Source organism: Heterocephalus glaber, unplaced genomic scaffold, assembly GCF_053883595.1.
Source record: "Heterocephalus glaber isolate CG9 unplaced genomic scaffold, H.glaber_assembly_v1.0 deba00001687, whole genome shotgun sequence".
NCBI classification, from domain to species: domain Eukaryota; kingdom Metazoa; phylum Chordata; class Mammalia; order Rodentia; family Bathyergidae; genus Heterocephalus; species Heterocephalus glaber.
The window spans coordinates 5,034,608-5,051,546 of record NW_028258412.1 but is presented as its reverse complement, the minus strand read 5'-3'; the positions used below and the strand labels follow the sequence as shown (position 1 = coordinate 5,051,546).

At 44.2% G+C, this 16,939-nt stretch overlaps 2 protein-coding genes across 9 annotated transcripts in view; both read left to right on the top strand.

The window, feature by feature from the left end:
• Positions 1–7,006, top strand: part of Chek2 (checkpoint kinase 2) — a 37,604-nt gene extending 30,598 nt beyond the window's left edge. For all 6 annotated transcript variants that reach the window (XR_015446306.1, XM_021257150.2, XM_013071930.3 and 3 more), the window contains 3 exons: positions 225–310; positions 4,969–5,049; positions 6,762–7,006. Coding sequence is in view for 5 of the 6 variants with exons in the window: in XM_021257150.2 (XP_021112809.1) it covers positions 225–310; positions 4,969–5,049; positions 6,762–6,851 (257 nt within the window). In the remaining variant the exon portion in view is untranslated. The remainder of the gene's footprint in view (positions 1–224; positions 311–4,968; positions 5,050–6,761) is intronic.
• A 5,211-nt stretch (positions 7,007–12,217) lies between these two features.
• Ttc28 (tetratricopeptide repeat domain 28) overlaps positions 12,218–16,939 on the top strand; it is a 710,286-nt gene continuing 705,564 nt past the window's right edge. For all 3 annotated transcript variants that reach the window (XM_087198497.1, XM_087198496.1, XM_021257148.2), the window contains exon 1: positions 12,218–12,466. In XM_087198497.1, coding sequence (XP_087054623.1) covers positions 12,365–12,466 — 102 coding nt within the window. In that variant the 5' untranslated portion in view covers positions 12,218–12,364. The remainder of the gene's footprint in view (positions 12,467–16,939) is intronic.

The window sequence follows — 16,939 nt, the reverse complement described above, 5'->3', positions numbered from 1 at the left end:
ATGACTCAGCAAGGAGAGATGGAGGCATCGTTGTCATTCCTGCTGCTCAGAGTCCTCTGAATACAGAGTGAGGAGGATTGTGAGGCGCTGCCCACTCTGTCTGCTGACTCCATGGTGATCTTCTCTTTCTGGATGGTGGCCTGTCATTCTAGCATACTTTCATATCACTGCTTTTATGTATTTATCCATTTCACTACAGTTTGCCCAATTCTTTTTTGCTTTAGCTCTGGACCTTGTCAAGAAGTTGTTGGTTGTGGATCCCAAGGCACGGTTTACAACTGAAGAAGCCTTAGGTCACCCATGGCTTCAGGTGGGTGTGGGGCAGTGCCCCTCGTATAAAATGGGTGGGGAGCCCCCAACTGAACTGCCTGAGCGAGGTGGGGAAGAACACAGAAACACAAATCTTTGTGTTGCTGAATCTGTTTGTGTAATTGTTTTAGATCAAGTGTAGGGTATGTGGGGTGTGGTGGGTGTTTGGGGCATTCATCCCTTTCCCTGTTATCTATGGCTCTGGGATGGACACGTTCATTTTGTGGCTTGTTCTTTTTTTTGGTACTGCGGATGGAACTTAGAACCTTGCAAGGCAGGTGCAGTGCTGTGGCTTGTTTTTTGTGGCTATACTGAGTCCACAGTTTGAGTGTCCTTTGGGAGAATGTTCTGACTCCACCTCCAGCTATGTGCCCTCCCCTCCTTCCCTGCAGTAGGTGGAGTGGGCTGGGCTGCAGTCCAATCATCTCCTGGCCTAAATCAGGGAATCAAGGGATGAAGGGGCAGCTGGAGCAGGGCAGCCTCTCAAGAGGGAATCCCACAGTTCCTGAAGCCCACTTGACTTGGTAGAAGGGGTCCCACTTCGTGTTCCTGGTGAGTAATCATGCCATTAGTGAAGGCTGTCACCAGTGCCTTACCAGTCTGCATTACTTTCGTATTTCTGCTGTGAGTTGTGGATGCCTTTTGATATAAGCTGACCTCACAGCTTCCAGAGTTGCATGTCCTTTGTGGCTTCTCTGGGTTAATCTTTGGCTTTGGAATTAGCCACAACATCAGGGAAGTTTTCTGATGGATGTCTGATACTCTGTTCAGTACTTTCAATTCAGCACAACCATGGCTCTTTCCGTTAACTTTCTTTTGGTCTTTTTGTTTTTAGTGATGATTGGGTCTTAATCAGATAGCTTGAGCTAGAAGCTGTTACTCGGGGGATTACTGGTCCAGGAATTCCTTGGGCACTCCAGCCTGGGCCTCTGGAAAGACTGTTCCTATTCCCTCTTCGAATCCTGCATACGTAACAGTTTTGCTCGGGCCAGCTCAGGTTGAGAACAACAAATCCTTAAAAGAAAGAAAGAATAAAAGGGAGGTGGGAGGGGGCAGATGTATGTTTTGGATGTTGCCCTGGAAACAGGAGTCCCCCCAGAAGAAATCTGTCAGATGATTTAGCATTTAATAGACCACATGGATTTGAAAGAGCAGGACCTTAGAAAAAAGGAGCCTGGAAACAAAGGGTGCCTTTGCATGTGGGGATTTGATTTTCATGGAAAGAGAAAAACATGCCTTTTGGCTCTTTTCATGTGTCCTAATAGGGAAACTCTTTGGGGTCCAATGTAAAGGTAGAGGGGCTGCATTAAGCTTGGAAAAAATGGAGCTGGCCAGTGAGGTTTGGGAATAGTGTTTGTGTCTCCCTGAAATTTATGAGCCAGCAGAGTCTGTTAGTCACAACCAATCCAAAGGTGAATACAGGGGTCTCATGTGAATGCTCTTTTGTCCACATTTTTTGCACCCAAAGGTGAAGTGAAGGATAAGGATGCAGATGAGCTATCTAAAAACAGATGTTAAAAAAATAAATAAAAAAAAATAAAAACATAATAATGGCTAGATTTTATTTTCAAAAGTTAGTTTTGTTAAGAGCCCTGATGGTTTTGTGGGTCTGGCACTGGGCTGCAATTGGGAATGTGAATTCTTGTTTCTGTTGTGTCATTAACCGTAGTTTGGGGAGCATTTCTAATATCTTCTTTCTCCCTAATGTTTATTAAAATAGAGATTTCTTCTTCCTTGGTCTTTAAGGGATATTTTAATTTTAATTTTATTTAGTATTTATTTTAATCAATTATTTTCTGGGGTTTGTTTTCAAGACAGGATCTTGCTATGTAGTTCAGGCTGGCCTTGTACTTGTGGCAGTCCTCCTGCCTCTGCCTCCTGAGTACTGGGATTACAGACGTCTCCCACCATACCAGTTTAATACTTTTAAATAGATTGTGGACATCTCAAAGGAAGGTACCAAGGATTGAACTTGGGACCTTGCATTTGTGAGGCAGGTGGCAGAACCACTGAGCTAAATTCCCAGCCCAAAGCTTCTTTATTATTGTTAATTGATAACTTATAGACAGACTTACATAGATTCTGGGTTACTCTGGCAGCACAAAAGGGCTGCCGAGAGAAGGGCGTTTGTGTTACCCTGCTTTCCATTACTGTAACACATACCAGAGATTAATCAATTTAAAAAGAGAAAAGGTTTATTTGCTTTTTAGAGACATAGTCTCAGTATGTAGTTCAGAGTAGTTTTGTTTTTTTTTTTTGGTACCAAGGATTGAACTCAGGACCTTGCGCTTGCAAGGTAGGCACAGCACCACTGAGCTAAATCCCTGGCCTTGGAGTAGTCTTGAACTTACTATGTAGCCCATGGTGGTCTTGAACTCACTGGGCTCCTCCTGCCTCAGCCTGTTGAGTGCTGGGATTACATGGTGAGAAAAGGCTTATTTTGGCTCATAGTTTTGGAGGTTGATGGATCCATGTTGCTTTGGGCTTATGGTAAGCTAGCACATTATAGGAGAGATTTGTGGCTGAGGTGACCTGTTCACCTCATGGCTGGTGCAAAGAGGACTAGTAAGAGACCTGAGTTCCATGGTTTCCTTTGAGGGTAGGTCCCCAATGCCTAACTTCCTCTCATTAGGCTCCATCTCTCAAAGACTTCACTTTTTTTTTTTTTTTTTGGTACTGGGGATCGAACTCGGGTCCTTGCACTTGTGGGGGCAGGCAGCAGAACCACTGAGCTAAATCCCCAGCCCCTCAAAGACTTCACTTTGCAATGGTACCATGGGCACCAAGCCTTTAACACATATGCCTTTGGGGGGCGGGGGGCACTTATCCACACCATAACAGTGTTCCTTAGTGATTTCATTTGTTTATGCATTCATTCCTTCAGAACATAACCTTTTTTTTTTGATACTGAGTATTGAACCTAAAGCCCTTGCACTGAGCTGCTATATCCCTAGGATCCCCCCACCACCCCTTTTGCTAAGTTGCCCAGGCTGGCCTTGAACTTGTAAACCTCTTGCCTCAGCCTCCCAGGGTGCTGATGTTACAAGTGTACACCACTACTCTTTGCTCAGAACTCAATGAGCTTGTGTGTCAAGCACTGTTAGGTACCATGTATGTGGGCCTGGGATTTAGCTCAGTGGTTCCGCTGCCTGCCTTGCAAGTGCAAGGACCTGAGTTCAATCCCTGATACCAAAAAAAATAAAATAAAATAGGTACCATGTATGTAAAGACGTCTAAGATAAGTCCTTGCCATGGGCAGATGACAGCAGCCTGGGTTGGGGCCAACACTAACCACAGCTATTACAGAGTAGTGTGACACATGTGGTGAGAGGGGGAGGTGCAGAGTGTATAGTTGTAAACCAGAAAGAAGTGCAGCCACTGCCCACAGGGCTTGGGTACCTACATTTTCACAGTGTGAAGAGGTCTGAAGGCTGAGTGGCCTGGCTATGATGTGGGGGATGAGTGAGTCAGTATTTTTGAACATTTACAGAATCCCTTTGTTGTAGTTGCCCCTGTGCCTGATACAGTTCCTGGCATCTTGGGGTGCTCAGGATAAATTTGTTCATTGAGTGAATGAAGGTGGTGAGGTGGATGGGGGTTGTGGCATGAATGAGTATGGTGGAAAAAGGGGGACCACTTTGGAAAATGACACTGCATGAGAAATGAGATCATAAGGCCTTGAAAAGAGCATAGTGGGGAATCCAGCTGTGTTTGGTGTTGCCGAAATCGGGAATGGGGATCTATGTGGAGTGTCTTAATGAGACAGTGTGATGGAAGCAGCTGGTGATTCTGCCGCTAGGTAGTGGAGAGAGGAACTCATTGTTAGTCTTCCAGTACTGTCATTTTTCTGTGTCCATGAATTTTCTGAATGTTGGAGGCCTCTGTTCCTGTGTCCTCTCCCTGACCACCATGGTACATTTGGCTTAGGGGGAGGAATAGGGAGGAGGGTGTGTTGGGTTGGAAAATACATGGGGCTTTGGAACTGCTCTGGGTCTGTTCTGTATTTGCCACTTCTGAGAGACTGAGCTAGGCTTCTGGCTACCCCAAAGCCCACTTTCCTAGCTATAGGTGTTTTGCATTTTCAGAGATGGGGAGAACAGTACAAGATGCAAATCCTTGAACCGTGCAGTATTGAGGATCCAGGCAGATGGGAGCTATGTTCAGACACATCTGGACAAGCATACGCTTTGCCTCCTTCCAGTCCCCAGCATGAAACACCTATAGTACTCTGCCCTGTTTATTGTTAGATCTGAGCTTGGGATATTGTGGGCTTCAGCTGCTTTCGACAACTTGTACAACATGTGCTGGGTAATTTTATGAGGGTGTTGAGTCACTTAGGATGGCCTGGGTCACTGGCCTCATTGGTGGCAGGGGAAGGGAGGAGTCTAGAAGGATTTAGGAAGCTGTCTGGTGTCAGCCTCACTTTCTGGCCTCCTGATTGTCATCTCAGGATCTGGGATGCTGGTTCTAGAAGTCTTAGCTGCTAGGGTTTGTGGTTCTCTGACCCACTAAGAGTTCTTGGGCACATGGGCTTGTTTCAGCCAGTGTTGACTGAGCACAGATTGCTCATGAGACCACTGTGAAAACATACAGTCCTATCATGTTAGGGCCTTCCTTTCCTTCGTGTATAGCTTACTAAGGTTTTTAATTTCTTCACAGGATGAGGACATGAAGAGAAAGTTTCAGAATCTACTGGCTGAGGAAAATAAGCTGTTGGCTCTACCCCAGGTCTCACCCCAGGTATTCCTATTCATGATCACTAAATGTAGATTAGAAGCTTAGAAAGTAATACACACCTGTAATCCCAGCACTCTGGGAGGATGAGGCAGAGGATCAAATCTGAGCCCAGCCTGGGCAATTTAGCAACTTAGTGAGACTATGTCTCAAAATAAAAAATTTAAAAAGGGGCTGGGGATTTAGCTCAGTGGTTCTGCCGCCGCCTGCCTTGAAAGCACAAGGTCCTGAGTTTGATCCCCAGTACCAAAAAAAAATTTAAAAAGGGCTGGGGATGTAGCTCAGTGAATAGGCCTTGGGTTCAGTCCTGAGTGAGTGTGTGTGTGTGTGTGTGTGTATGTGTGTGTATGTGTGGTGGGTTTATAATGTACTTGATACTTTGTTTCTCCTTATCAGTTCCAGCATCTTCATAAGACTTAATAAGTCAGGGGAACGTTTAATCCATTAGAGCACAGTTAGGGATTGTCAAAAGGTTTCCGGCAAGGCAAGATCCAGTATTCTGTTAAGGATTCAAATTTAAATTTGTTGGAAAATGTAGCCCTGCATGGTGGCACGTGCCTGTAATCTCAGCTCTCAGGAGGCTGAGGTAAGAGGATTGCCACCAGTTCAAGGCCAATCTGGGCTACACAGTGAGTTCAAAGCCAGCCTGTACTATAAAGCGAGATCCTGTCTGAAAAAAAAAAAAGTTGGAAAATTTAAGATTTGGGCAAGGGGTTGATTTCTTGATTATAATGTTATTTTTGTAAGTTCTTTTTATGTATAAATTAATATCTGTTCATTCTTATCCTGCTCTGTTTCTTTTGTTGTTGTGGTTGTTGTTGTTGTTACAGTGGGGGGTTGGAACCATAGGCCTTATGCATTGCTGGGCAAGTGCTGTACAACTGAGCTACATCTCTGGCCCTGGTCCTGTTTTCATTTGGTGAATGAAACCTCTTCTTTTTTTCCTACTGTTCACTCCTGATTCTATAAGTGGGGAAAGAACTGAGGCTCAAAAGATTATTTTTCCATAAAGGACAAGATTTAGGGGGAGGGCTTAAAATAGAGGGTTTTTCTTTTTTTTTTTCTCTTTTGATTTTTGTATTTTTTTTTCCTTTTTCTTTTTCTTTTAAATAGAGATGTTATAGTCTCTTTTTGGTGCTGGGGAGTGAACCCAGGTCTTTGTACATGCTAAGCACATACTTTGCCACTGAGCTACAACTGCAGTCCCTTTAGCATATTTAAATGTGATAATTTAGGAGAAGATGAACAAAAGGATGCTGTTGGCAGTGTATATTTTCAATACACAGGAGCTCTGTAACTTACCATGGGGTTATATTCTGGTAAACCCATCTTAAGCTGAAAATATTTTAAGTCAAAAATACATTTAATACCCTAACCTACTGAACATCCTAGCTTAGCAATATGGTACACTGTAGTATGTAGGTTTCCCCTCTCAGTCTCAAGAGTATCATACTACATATTGCTCACTCAGGAAAAGATCCAAATTCAAAGTTCATTTTCTACTCTCTGTGTGGTGCTTTTGCATCACACTGTTGTGCAAAAACTCAAAGTTAAACTGTGTATCATTAAGTGGTTAGAAGCCACAAGGCGGAGAAATGTCAAGTAGATAAACTTGTCCAAGTCCAGAGGGGTGTGGTGCCCCCAATTTACAGGCAGTATTTTAGAGAACTTTGATAGAAGCTGATGATTTTCTTTTCAACATTTCTCCCTTTTTCCAGCCTTCCACTAGTCGAAAGCGGCCTCTCAAAGCAGAAGCTGAGGACACCAAGACCACAAAGCGTCCAGCTGTGTGTGCTGCTGTGTCATGAACACTGTGATGTGAACGTGAAAGAAATGGCTCTTCTTTTACTCTGCTGTCATCTTATTTCTTTAAGTCTGTTTTTTTATAGCTTCTTTTTAAATTATGGGAATAATTGCTTTTCTACAATCATTGGTATGCAATTAAAAACCTGATGGAACTTGGGCTTTGTGCTTACGCTTGATGCTTTAGTTCTGAATGCCTGTGTGTGTGTGTGTTAGAAGTTAGTGTGTGCCTTTGATGTGGAACCTTACCTTGACTGTTGTTACCAGGCTGGTTCTCAGGCTGCCACCCTGTTTTAGTCTGTGAGAGCTGAATACAAATTCTCAGGGCTCCTTAGGTCACCAGAGAATGGGCAGAGTAGGATCAGGGTGTAGAGTTCGTAGTGGCAACTGCCACAGGGCCCAAGAAAGGGCAGGTACTTTGGTGGGTATATCATGGACCAGTGTTAAATTCCCATCCTCCCTCCACTAGAGATGCATACCTACCGTCTATGAAATCTTAGGGCTAGATAAGTTGTGAAATTCAATGTTTTTCTCATTTTAGAAAGGTGATAGGACACTTCTACTGTGTATTATGTGTAAAAACCCATTTCAGTCCTATAACCTTATACATTGATCTTTCAGCAGCAGATTTTCACAGTGAGAGGGAGAGAGATAAGGAAACTTGTGTCAATTCATATCTGTATTTTCTGCCAGATGAGTTGTAGGTGACTCATGTTTTTCAGAACTGTTAGGGTTTTAGCTGTGGAGCTTAGGCATGTGGGCATGTCATGTTGACCCAGTAGTGATTAGTCTCTGGGAAACCCTACTTTTGTCTGGTCTTGTCCTCACAGTGATCCTATAAGCTAGGTCTTCAACTGCCCTCATCTTATGGATGAGGAACCCAGACTTAGAGAAGTAAGATAACTTTTCCAGCATCACAGTTGCTACGTGGCAGCATGGGGACCCAACCCAGGTCTTGCTGACTAAAACTAGTGTTGTCTTCCCAGTTTTATATTCAGACTCAGGGATATTGACTCACACTGACAAAACTCATAAAGGACTGATGTCTAAATTCTAAATGCCAGCCCGTTCAGTTATAAAGAGCAAGAACTGCCAAAAGGACTGCTTTCTTGTCTGGCCATCAAGTTCATTCAGTTTCTGTAGGCTGGCTGCCAGGATAGCCCGCTGATCTGTGGAAGTTGGAGCCCACTCATGTTATTTCAGAGGAAGGGATTTGTTTCAGGAATACGGATGTCTGGGCCTGGCAGCTATAAGCTATGCACATAGTTCTAATGGCTGGCTCCTCTTTGTCTCTTTTTGATCCACTGATCCTATCCTTTCCCCTTCCCCCTCCTTTCAGTACTGGAGATTGAACCCAATGCCTTTGCACTGAGCCACATCCTCTAGTGAGGGTCTCACTATGTTGCTAAATTAATGGTATCTAACTTGTGATTCTCCTGCCTCAGCCTCCCAGAATGCTGGAATTACAGACATGCCACCACACCTGGCTGTGATTTGCCTCTTATAACTGCCTGGTTGGTGCTAGACCACACTGTAACTCACTGGCTATGCCATGGATTGAGCACCAAGGTTCAGATGCCACTCAGCATTCACGACTGAGTCAAGAACACACAGCTGTTCCCCCTGGCACTTGGCACTCGGGTTAGTGATTGGCAGTTGGATGGGTACGAAAGCTTTCTGAGGGATTTAGGTGGTTTGAGTATTTAAAGGAATGAGGCTGAGATTTCCAAGTTAAATGGGCTTTAGCTTATCTGAATACTTAATATGAGGCTGTGGTTTTTTTAGAGTATTTTCCCTGTGGAAGTAGAGTTCACCAATTCTGTGTCCAGAGTATATTGTATTTGCTCCCTCTGGTACCTGCCACAGTATACTGAATAGTGGCCCTCACCCTACTCCCTAATACCTGGGAGTATCTTACTTTACATGGCAGAAGGGACTTTGCAGATGTCATCAAGGTTCTTGAGACAGGAACATTATTCCTGTCTTACCCCATGGGCCCAGTGTCATTGCAAGCATCTTTTGAGGAATCCAGGAGGAGTAAGAATCAGCCCAGATAGTGATGTGTTGACTGGGCAGAAATCAGAATAATGTGCTTTGAAAATGGAGGGAGGGCCCACCACAGTACAGCTGGCCACTGGAGGCTGAAAAAGGCAAGGAAATGGATTTTCCCATGAGAACCCCTGAAGGAACCAACCAGCCCTTTACTTTTACAGCTTTCTGACCTGTAGAACTGTAAGAAAATAAATTTGTGTTGTTTTAAGCCACCCGGTTTGTGATGACTTGTTACAGAAGTCAGAGGAGACTGATGCCCTTATGAAAGGGGAGCCATCAACTGCTGATTAGGACCACTCAGCATTGACTTCCTCTGCTTGCACTCAGTCTGATTTGTTTTGGGAGGAATTTTTTTCTTTATTTCACGAAGTCATGGTATGGGGGAATAGTAAAGCTGAGACTACAGAAGCTGAAGGAGGGGGTTCCCTAGAAGTTCCTTCTGCTATGGAACTCCTCCCACTGGCCACCTAGCTGGAGGTGGGTACAGGACTCGGAAACAAACAAATGGACCTGGGGTGGCAACATCAGTGATGGGAACAATATTGTGCTAACAGCTCTGTGCTTCCTCATATTGGCTTTGGATAAGTTACTTAAAATTGCTGATGGGCCAGGGATTTAACTCAGTGGTTTTCCTGCCTGCTGTGCATGCTCAAGGACCTGAGTTCAATTCCTGGTACCAAAAAAAAATTGCTGAGCTTTTGTTTCCTTATCTGTAAAATGGATGCAATAAGTACCAACCTTCTATGCTGTTGGTAAGGAGTCAATGGAAGATTCCACAAAGTGCCTGGCATGTGACAAGGGATTCTTCAATGTTAGTCTTCATCTCAAAGTGGAAGAGCCACATATGTAGCCAGAGCGAAGCAAAAAGTGCTTCAGCAGAGAAGTAGCATCTTTTCAGCTCTTTTTTGAGTGCTTGTCCTCAGGATGCCTTTGAGTAAGCAGATTTGGGAAATGCCAAGTCTGGGGTGGGTGGTGGGAGCAGAGGTGGAGGGTCATTTCCCAGGGGCTAAAGTAACTGCCACTCCCTTTTGTAGAACAGGCAGGTAGCTCGGGAGTGGATGCCCTGCATTCCTACATAATGGCACACTAGATAGCTCTTATTTGTGTCAGCCTCTGCCCAGTGCTTCATGTGGTAATTGTATCCCTATTTTTCACTGGGAGGTATCCCTCTTCTCAGTCCTTCCCATGTTCTTCTGGAGGGAAGGACCCCAACTCCTTTACACACACTAGTCATATCTAGCCAATCTGATTGTGGTGACTGGCTCAGATATGGGCACGTGGCTCCCATGGGGCCAATGAAAGTCAACTCTGGACTCTGGCTGGAACTATAGCTTGAATATCCCTAATTTGAATATTCAAAATTCTCCAAAATCCAAAACATTTTTTTTTTGTACCAGGGATCAAACTCGGATTTTGTGGTTGCTTGTGAGGCAGGTGAGCTAAATCCCTGGCCCCTCAAAATCCCAAACTTGGAGCACTGACGCCATGTGGAAAATCCTTTATCACGAAACTTGGCATGAAAAAATTATTAAAAGTATTACTGTATAGGGGCCGGGGATTTAGCTCAGTGGTTCCGCCGCCTGCCTTGCAAGTGGCAGGATCCGAGTTCGATCCCCGGTACCAAAAAAAAAAAATATTACTGTATATAAAATTATTTTGAAGCTGTGGGAATAAGGTATATATGAAACATAAATGAATTTTTCATGTTTAGTTTGGGTTTCCCCCCATCATTTCTCATTATGTGTTTGCAAATATTCCAAAACCAAATCTGAGACTTGTATGGTGGTGCATGCCTGTAATCCTAGTACTACTCTGGAGGCTGAGGCTGGAGGATAGCTGGCAAGTTCAAGGCCAGCCTGAACTGCACAATGAGACCCTGTCTGGAGAGGAAAAAAAAAAAAAAGAAAGAGAAAAAGATCCGAGACACTTGTGAGCATTTCAGATAAGGAACACCCAACCTGTATTGGGAAACAGCCTCTGCCTTGTTGTGTAGATGTAGCTAGGGGCTACATGGTCACTATGTGGAAAGAACTATATGAAGATGGGAAACAAGACCCAAGACAGATGAGAGACTGAGTTTGGGTTGAACTCCTGGATGCAGCTATGCCTGAAGCAAGGCACCATTCAGCACTTTTCAATTACGTGATCATGTGTGTTCCCTTTTTTGTTTTACTCCAGGTTGGGGTTTGTGTCAATTGATCTGAAAAAGGCCAGACTAATAAATGCAACCATTTACAAGTTCCAAGAGACTCTCGAAGACTTACGTTTTCTCTAGTAGGGAAAATGTTCTCTGCTATTGTTTCTCTGCCAATTTTAGGGTTTTCAGAGAGGTTTGGGGCTGAGAATGGAAAAGTGAAGATGTGGGTAGAAAGAGACCCCATAACCCCAAGGTTGAGTGAACCCCTCCCAGCTAATTATACCACAGGGTTTGGGAGCAGAACCTCTTTCATTAAACTTTTAGGACTCTTGGATGGATAGGTCAGGGATTACACCAGTGAATCTCGCAGAGCTTGGTGTGTGCCAGGCATTGTACTGAGGGAAGTGCATGTATCCTCTCAGCATTGAGAGGATACATACACTTATCTCCCTGAAAGCTCAGGTCAACCCTGTGAAGTACTGTCACACTTTTGCCCTTTGCAAACGTAAAAAATCAAGGCTTCATGGCTCGGTCAAGTGATCTGCTCAGTTTCCCAGTTTTCAAGAGGGAGGAAGGATTTGAATTCTTTTCTAGAGAGCCCTTGGTTCTTAACCACTAAAACTACTTCAGAGGTTCTGTCAACTGATGACCTCCTGATAAGTACCAGGCGTGGTGCTGGATTACTTCACGGAGTCCTCAGGTGTAGGAGAAACCAAAGATCTAGGACCCTAGTCACGCAAGGAGTGAGATGCAGGTTTTTGGTTGAGTCTGCCTCTGCCCAGGCTGCGGACGTTCATCGTAGCACCTACACTAGCGCACGCGTCTGCACAACTCCAAGGCAGGATCTCGGGATCTCACCAACTCAGTGGCGTCCTCCCCCCGGCACTTCTAGGGCTGATCCTCGCCCGAGGCCCAGCGCTGGGGGTGAAGCAGAGGGGGACTGCGGATGGAGCCCAGGGGCTGAGCCGGGGGTGGGGGTGGGGGGCCGCTGAGCCGGGGTGGGTCGCAGTGCGGCTGGCGGCGGCGCAGAGCGGGGAACTACTTCTTCTCTAGCCCTGCCCGGACAGGCGCGGAGGGGGTAAACGCGACGCAGGGAACAGCGACCTGCTCCAGAGGGCTCCAGGCGGAGCGCGCGGGAGGGGGCGTGGCGAACGTGCGCGTGCGCGATACGAGTGTAGAAGCCGCGGGGGCGCGCGTGCGCGATTGGGGGTGCGGTGTGGGTTGCCTCGGCGGCGCGCGGCACGGCGGAAACATGGCGCGCGGGAGCGGTGTGCGCGCCTAGCTGGCGGGACCGTTAGCTCGAGGCGGACGCGGTCCGGCCCCGTGGGGATGGAGCAGTTGGTGCCGCTGGCGCCCGAGCCGACCTCGGGGTCGACCCCGGCGCGGAGCCGCAGGCGGCGGGAGCCCGAGTCTCCGCCGGCGCCGGCGCCGGTGAGTGCGTGAGGGGCGCGGGCCGGGAGACTTTCTTTGTGAAACTCCGTCGGTGCGAGCCGGGCCGGGCCTCAGCAGCTTACGAGTGCCCGCCAGGCGGAAGCCGCTTCGCCGTCAGGGTTCGAGCCCCGCCGCGGGCCGTGAGGCGGTGGGACCCGATCTCGGGCGCGCCAGCCTGCCTCAGTTTCCGCGGGAGTGTGCGCGCGCGCGGGGGGGGGCAGTATACTGTCCGCGCCTAATGCCCGCCGCGCCTTCTCGACCCCGCCCCCTTGGAGTAGAACCCGGGCACCGGGCTTGTGGAAGCTGTAGATTGGAATCACTGGGAGACAGGTGTCAGCGCAGCTTGGGAGGTTCAGGTGCTGCCATTCCCAGGTGGGTTTGGTAGGGAGCGAGCTCACCGTCCCCGTGAGGCAGCATGGCTGTTGGTGGCTCACCACAGAGTGATACTAGAAAGCTTTCCATCCACTTCGTCTTCGTAGGGTGCTTGGTGTGTGTCAGAGTGAAGGATGCTAAGCCAAAGGGGCTCCTGCCAGATGGGTTGGGATGGCCCTGAGCACTGGGCTCTCTTGAGTTTTTTCAGGTCATAGGAATAATCTGGAGCACTTTATAAAAATATGGGCTGTACTCTTTACCCAGCTCTGTGAACTCTGGCTCTCTTCAAAGGAGGGGAGCAGCTTTTGAATCTTTAACAAACTCTTGAAATTGTGATTAGGCGAGTTTGGCAAGCTTTGTAGAGAGTAAGTTTCCTGAGAGCAGAGATCTGCTGTGTTTATAACTCACCATGGTATCTTTCGTGGTGCCTGGAGTGTAGTAGATGATTAGTAAATATTTGTAGGAAGACTAATGACTAGAGTTTGCAGCATAGGAACTCTTAAAACATTTTCAGGAGCTTCGTGAGAGCATTATCTCCATCAGCTTTACTGTATATGTGATTTTTCTCAGCTCCAAATTTAACTTTTGTGAGTGTTTATAATGCCAGGGTTTCAGTATGTTTCAGGGTGTGTGTTGGTTAATATAAAAGATCAACTTTGTATATCTTAGGTTAAAATTCTGAAACAAAATTCTCAATTAAACTGCATATTTCTTTATTTTCGTTTGAGAACAGGAGGCTTATAGGATTGTTTCTTTCAGATAGGCAGGTAAATATTTGCATTTTTGTCAAAGCAAAAAATGACTTCCTCTATTCAGGTAAGTTGACAGTTTGCTTAAACTGCTGAGTATTTGTTGTTTTTCTGTGATATTCTGAAACTGAGATTTATGCTTAGTCCATAGTCATTGCTAAAAGAGAATTGTTTGACATTTCAGAGGCTTTTAAAAAAAAAATCAAATTGCATTTAATTGGTTTCACTTCAGTAGTGTGGTGGTGGTGATTGTCCACTGAACAAAGTATACAAATATAGAAAGAATTTTGGAGTTGAGATTGCATCTGAAGAAAAATTGAAATATTAAGTGCTGTAGTCTCTTAGTGTGCTGTTTTTGTTGTTTATGTGATTTTTTTTTCCCCCCGTACTGGGGATTGAACCCAGGACCTTTGCTACATCCCCAGCCCTGTTTTATTTCTATTTTGAGACAGAGCCTCACTAAGTCACTAAATTGCCCTGGCTGGACTCAGTCTTGTGATCTTCCTCCCACACCTATCCAAAGTCCTGGGATTGTAGGCTGGTGCCACCACACCCAGCTGGATTTGTCTTTTTTTTTTTTGGTACCGGGGATCAAACTCGGGTCCTAGCGCATGTGCAGCAGGCAGCGAAACTACTGAGCTAAATCCCCAGCCCTGTCTTTTAGTTTTATTTATTTATTTATTTGGTTTTTTGAGACAGGGTCTCGATATGTAGTTAAGATTGGTCCTGAATTCATTGTGTAGCCCAGGCTAGCCTTGAACTTGTACAGTGTTCCTCCTGCTTCTGACTCCCGGGATTACAGGCATGCACCACCATGCCTGGCTGATTTGTCCTTTTAAAAAGTGCTTTAAACAGGATATGATGTTGTATACCTTAATCCCAGCAGTGGGGAGGCTAGGGCAGAAAGATTTCATGTTTAAGGGCAGCCTGGATTACATAGTGAAAGAAAAAAAGTCTTTAAAAAGTTTTATTGTGATATAAATTACCTACCATAAAATTAACCCCTTCAGTATATAATTTTTGTGGCTTATAATATACTCACAGAGTTGTACAACCATTACCACTATCTGCTTTTTTTTTTTTTGAAACAGGTTCTCTCACTATGTAATTCAGGCTAGCCTTGAACTAACTTTGTAGTCAGGCTGGCCTCGAACTTGAGCGAGTGCTGGGATTGCAGGTGTTGGTCACCATGCTTCGCTTACTGCTTAAAAAGCTTACTTTTGTCACCCCACAAGAAATCTATCACTCATAAGCAGTCACTTTATCCCTTTCTCCCAACCTCTGGATATAACTGATCAACTTTCTAAATTTCTGTGAATTTAGCCGCACATTTTATGTATTGGAATCTTATATAGTCTTTTGTGAGTGTCTTTTTGCACTTAGCACAATATATTCAAAGTTCATCCGTGATATAGCATGTATCAGTACTTCATTTCTTTTTATTGCTGAATAATATTCTTTTAAATGGACATGGTAGATCTTGTTTATCTGTTCACCCATTGATAAGTGGGTTTTTTTTTTCATTTTTTGGCTACTATGAATAATGGTCCTATGAACATTTGTATACAAATTTTTTTTTTTGGTACCGGTGATTGAACTCAGGACCTTGCACTTGCAAGGCAGGAGGTGGAACCACTGAGCTAAATCCCTGGCACTATATACAAATTTTTATGTGAACCTGTTTTCATTTTTCACAGGTAAACTAGGAGCAGAATACTGAGTCACATACCAATTCTGTTTAGCTTTTGAGGAACTGGCAAATAGTGTTCTAAGGTATAGCCTCATATTACAGCCCCACCAGCAATGTAGGAAGGTTGTAATTTCTCTACTCTTGGGCAATACTTTTTTACTGTCCATCTTTTTCTCCCCGTCCCCCTCTAGTACTTGGAATTGAACCCTGCAGTGCTTTACCACAGAGCTACACTCAGTGCTTTTTATTTATTTTTGAGACAGGATCTTGCTAAATTGTACAGACTGGCCTTGAATTTAAGATCCTCCTGTCTCAGTCTCTAGGGTGGCTACTACATCTGGCTTACTGTCTCTTAACTTGAGCCATCTTTGTAGGTGTGAAATAGTATCTTATTTTGGATTGATTTGCATTTTGAGTATGTTTTCCTGTGCTTGTTGGCTATTTGTATGTCTTCTTTGGAGAAATGGCTATCCAAATCTTTTATTTTAGGGGTCTGTTTTTAAATTGGGCTGTTTGCCTTTTTATTGCTAAATTGTAGGAGTTTTTACATATTCTGAATATTAAACCCTTATTAGATATACATTTGAAATATTTTTCCCATTCTATAATTTATCCTTTCAATTTTTTGATAATATCCTTTGATGCAAAAAAAGTTTTAAATTTCAGTAAAGTCCAGTTTATCTGCTTTTCTTTTGTTGCTCATACTTTTGGTGTAATACCTGAGTCCATTGCCAAATCCAAGGTTATGAAGATTTATTCCTGTTTTCATCTAAAAGTTTATGCTTTTGGGGGGAATAGGAAAAGGAAATAAAAAGATGTGTTATATCCATGTACCAGCTCCCTGTGATGAATATAATCATTATGTACTGGAAACATTAACAAAAAAATTTAAAAAATAAAAGTATGCTTCTGGCCCTTATAATTAGGGTGTTGATCCATTTTGAGTTGATTTTTGTACATGGTATGAGTTAATGGTCCAAATTCACTCTTTTGCATATGGATTCCAGTTTTTTCAGCACCATATATATATTTTTTTCTTTCTTAAATTCTTTTATTGGTACATTTTAGGTATACAGTACGTTTACATTAATCATTGGGTGCTTGTACCTGTACATGATGTATCTTGGTTCTTATTTTTTCCCCATTACCTGGGCGCCCTTCACTCCCTCCACCCTTCCCTATTTACATAGATTTTGTTTCCATTTTTTTCTTTTCTCATAATTTTTCCTTTCCGTTCTTTCCTCTCCCACCACCCCTACACCTTTGGACCTTTTCTTCCTATTTCAAATTATCAATTATTCGTTTTAATCATTTTAATCCTTATTTACACTTTCAGTTTCTCACACTAGAGAAACTATTCAGTATTTACACATGTGTGTCCTATTTATTTCACTTAAGAGTATCGCCTCAATATGCATCCATTTAGCTATAAATGTCTCTAGTTTCTTGTTGTTTATGGCTGAATAATACTCCATTTTAAAAAAAAAACACATCTTCTTTATCCAGTTTCCAATTTGATGGGCACTTGGGCTGTTTCCAAGCTTTAGCTATTATGAACTGTGCCACTATAAACATGACATATATATCGCTGTGGTATGATTCTTTTAATTCTTTTGGGAAGATATCCAGCAGGGGAATGGCTGGGTCAAATGGGACCTCTAG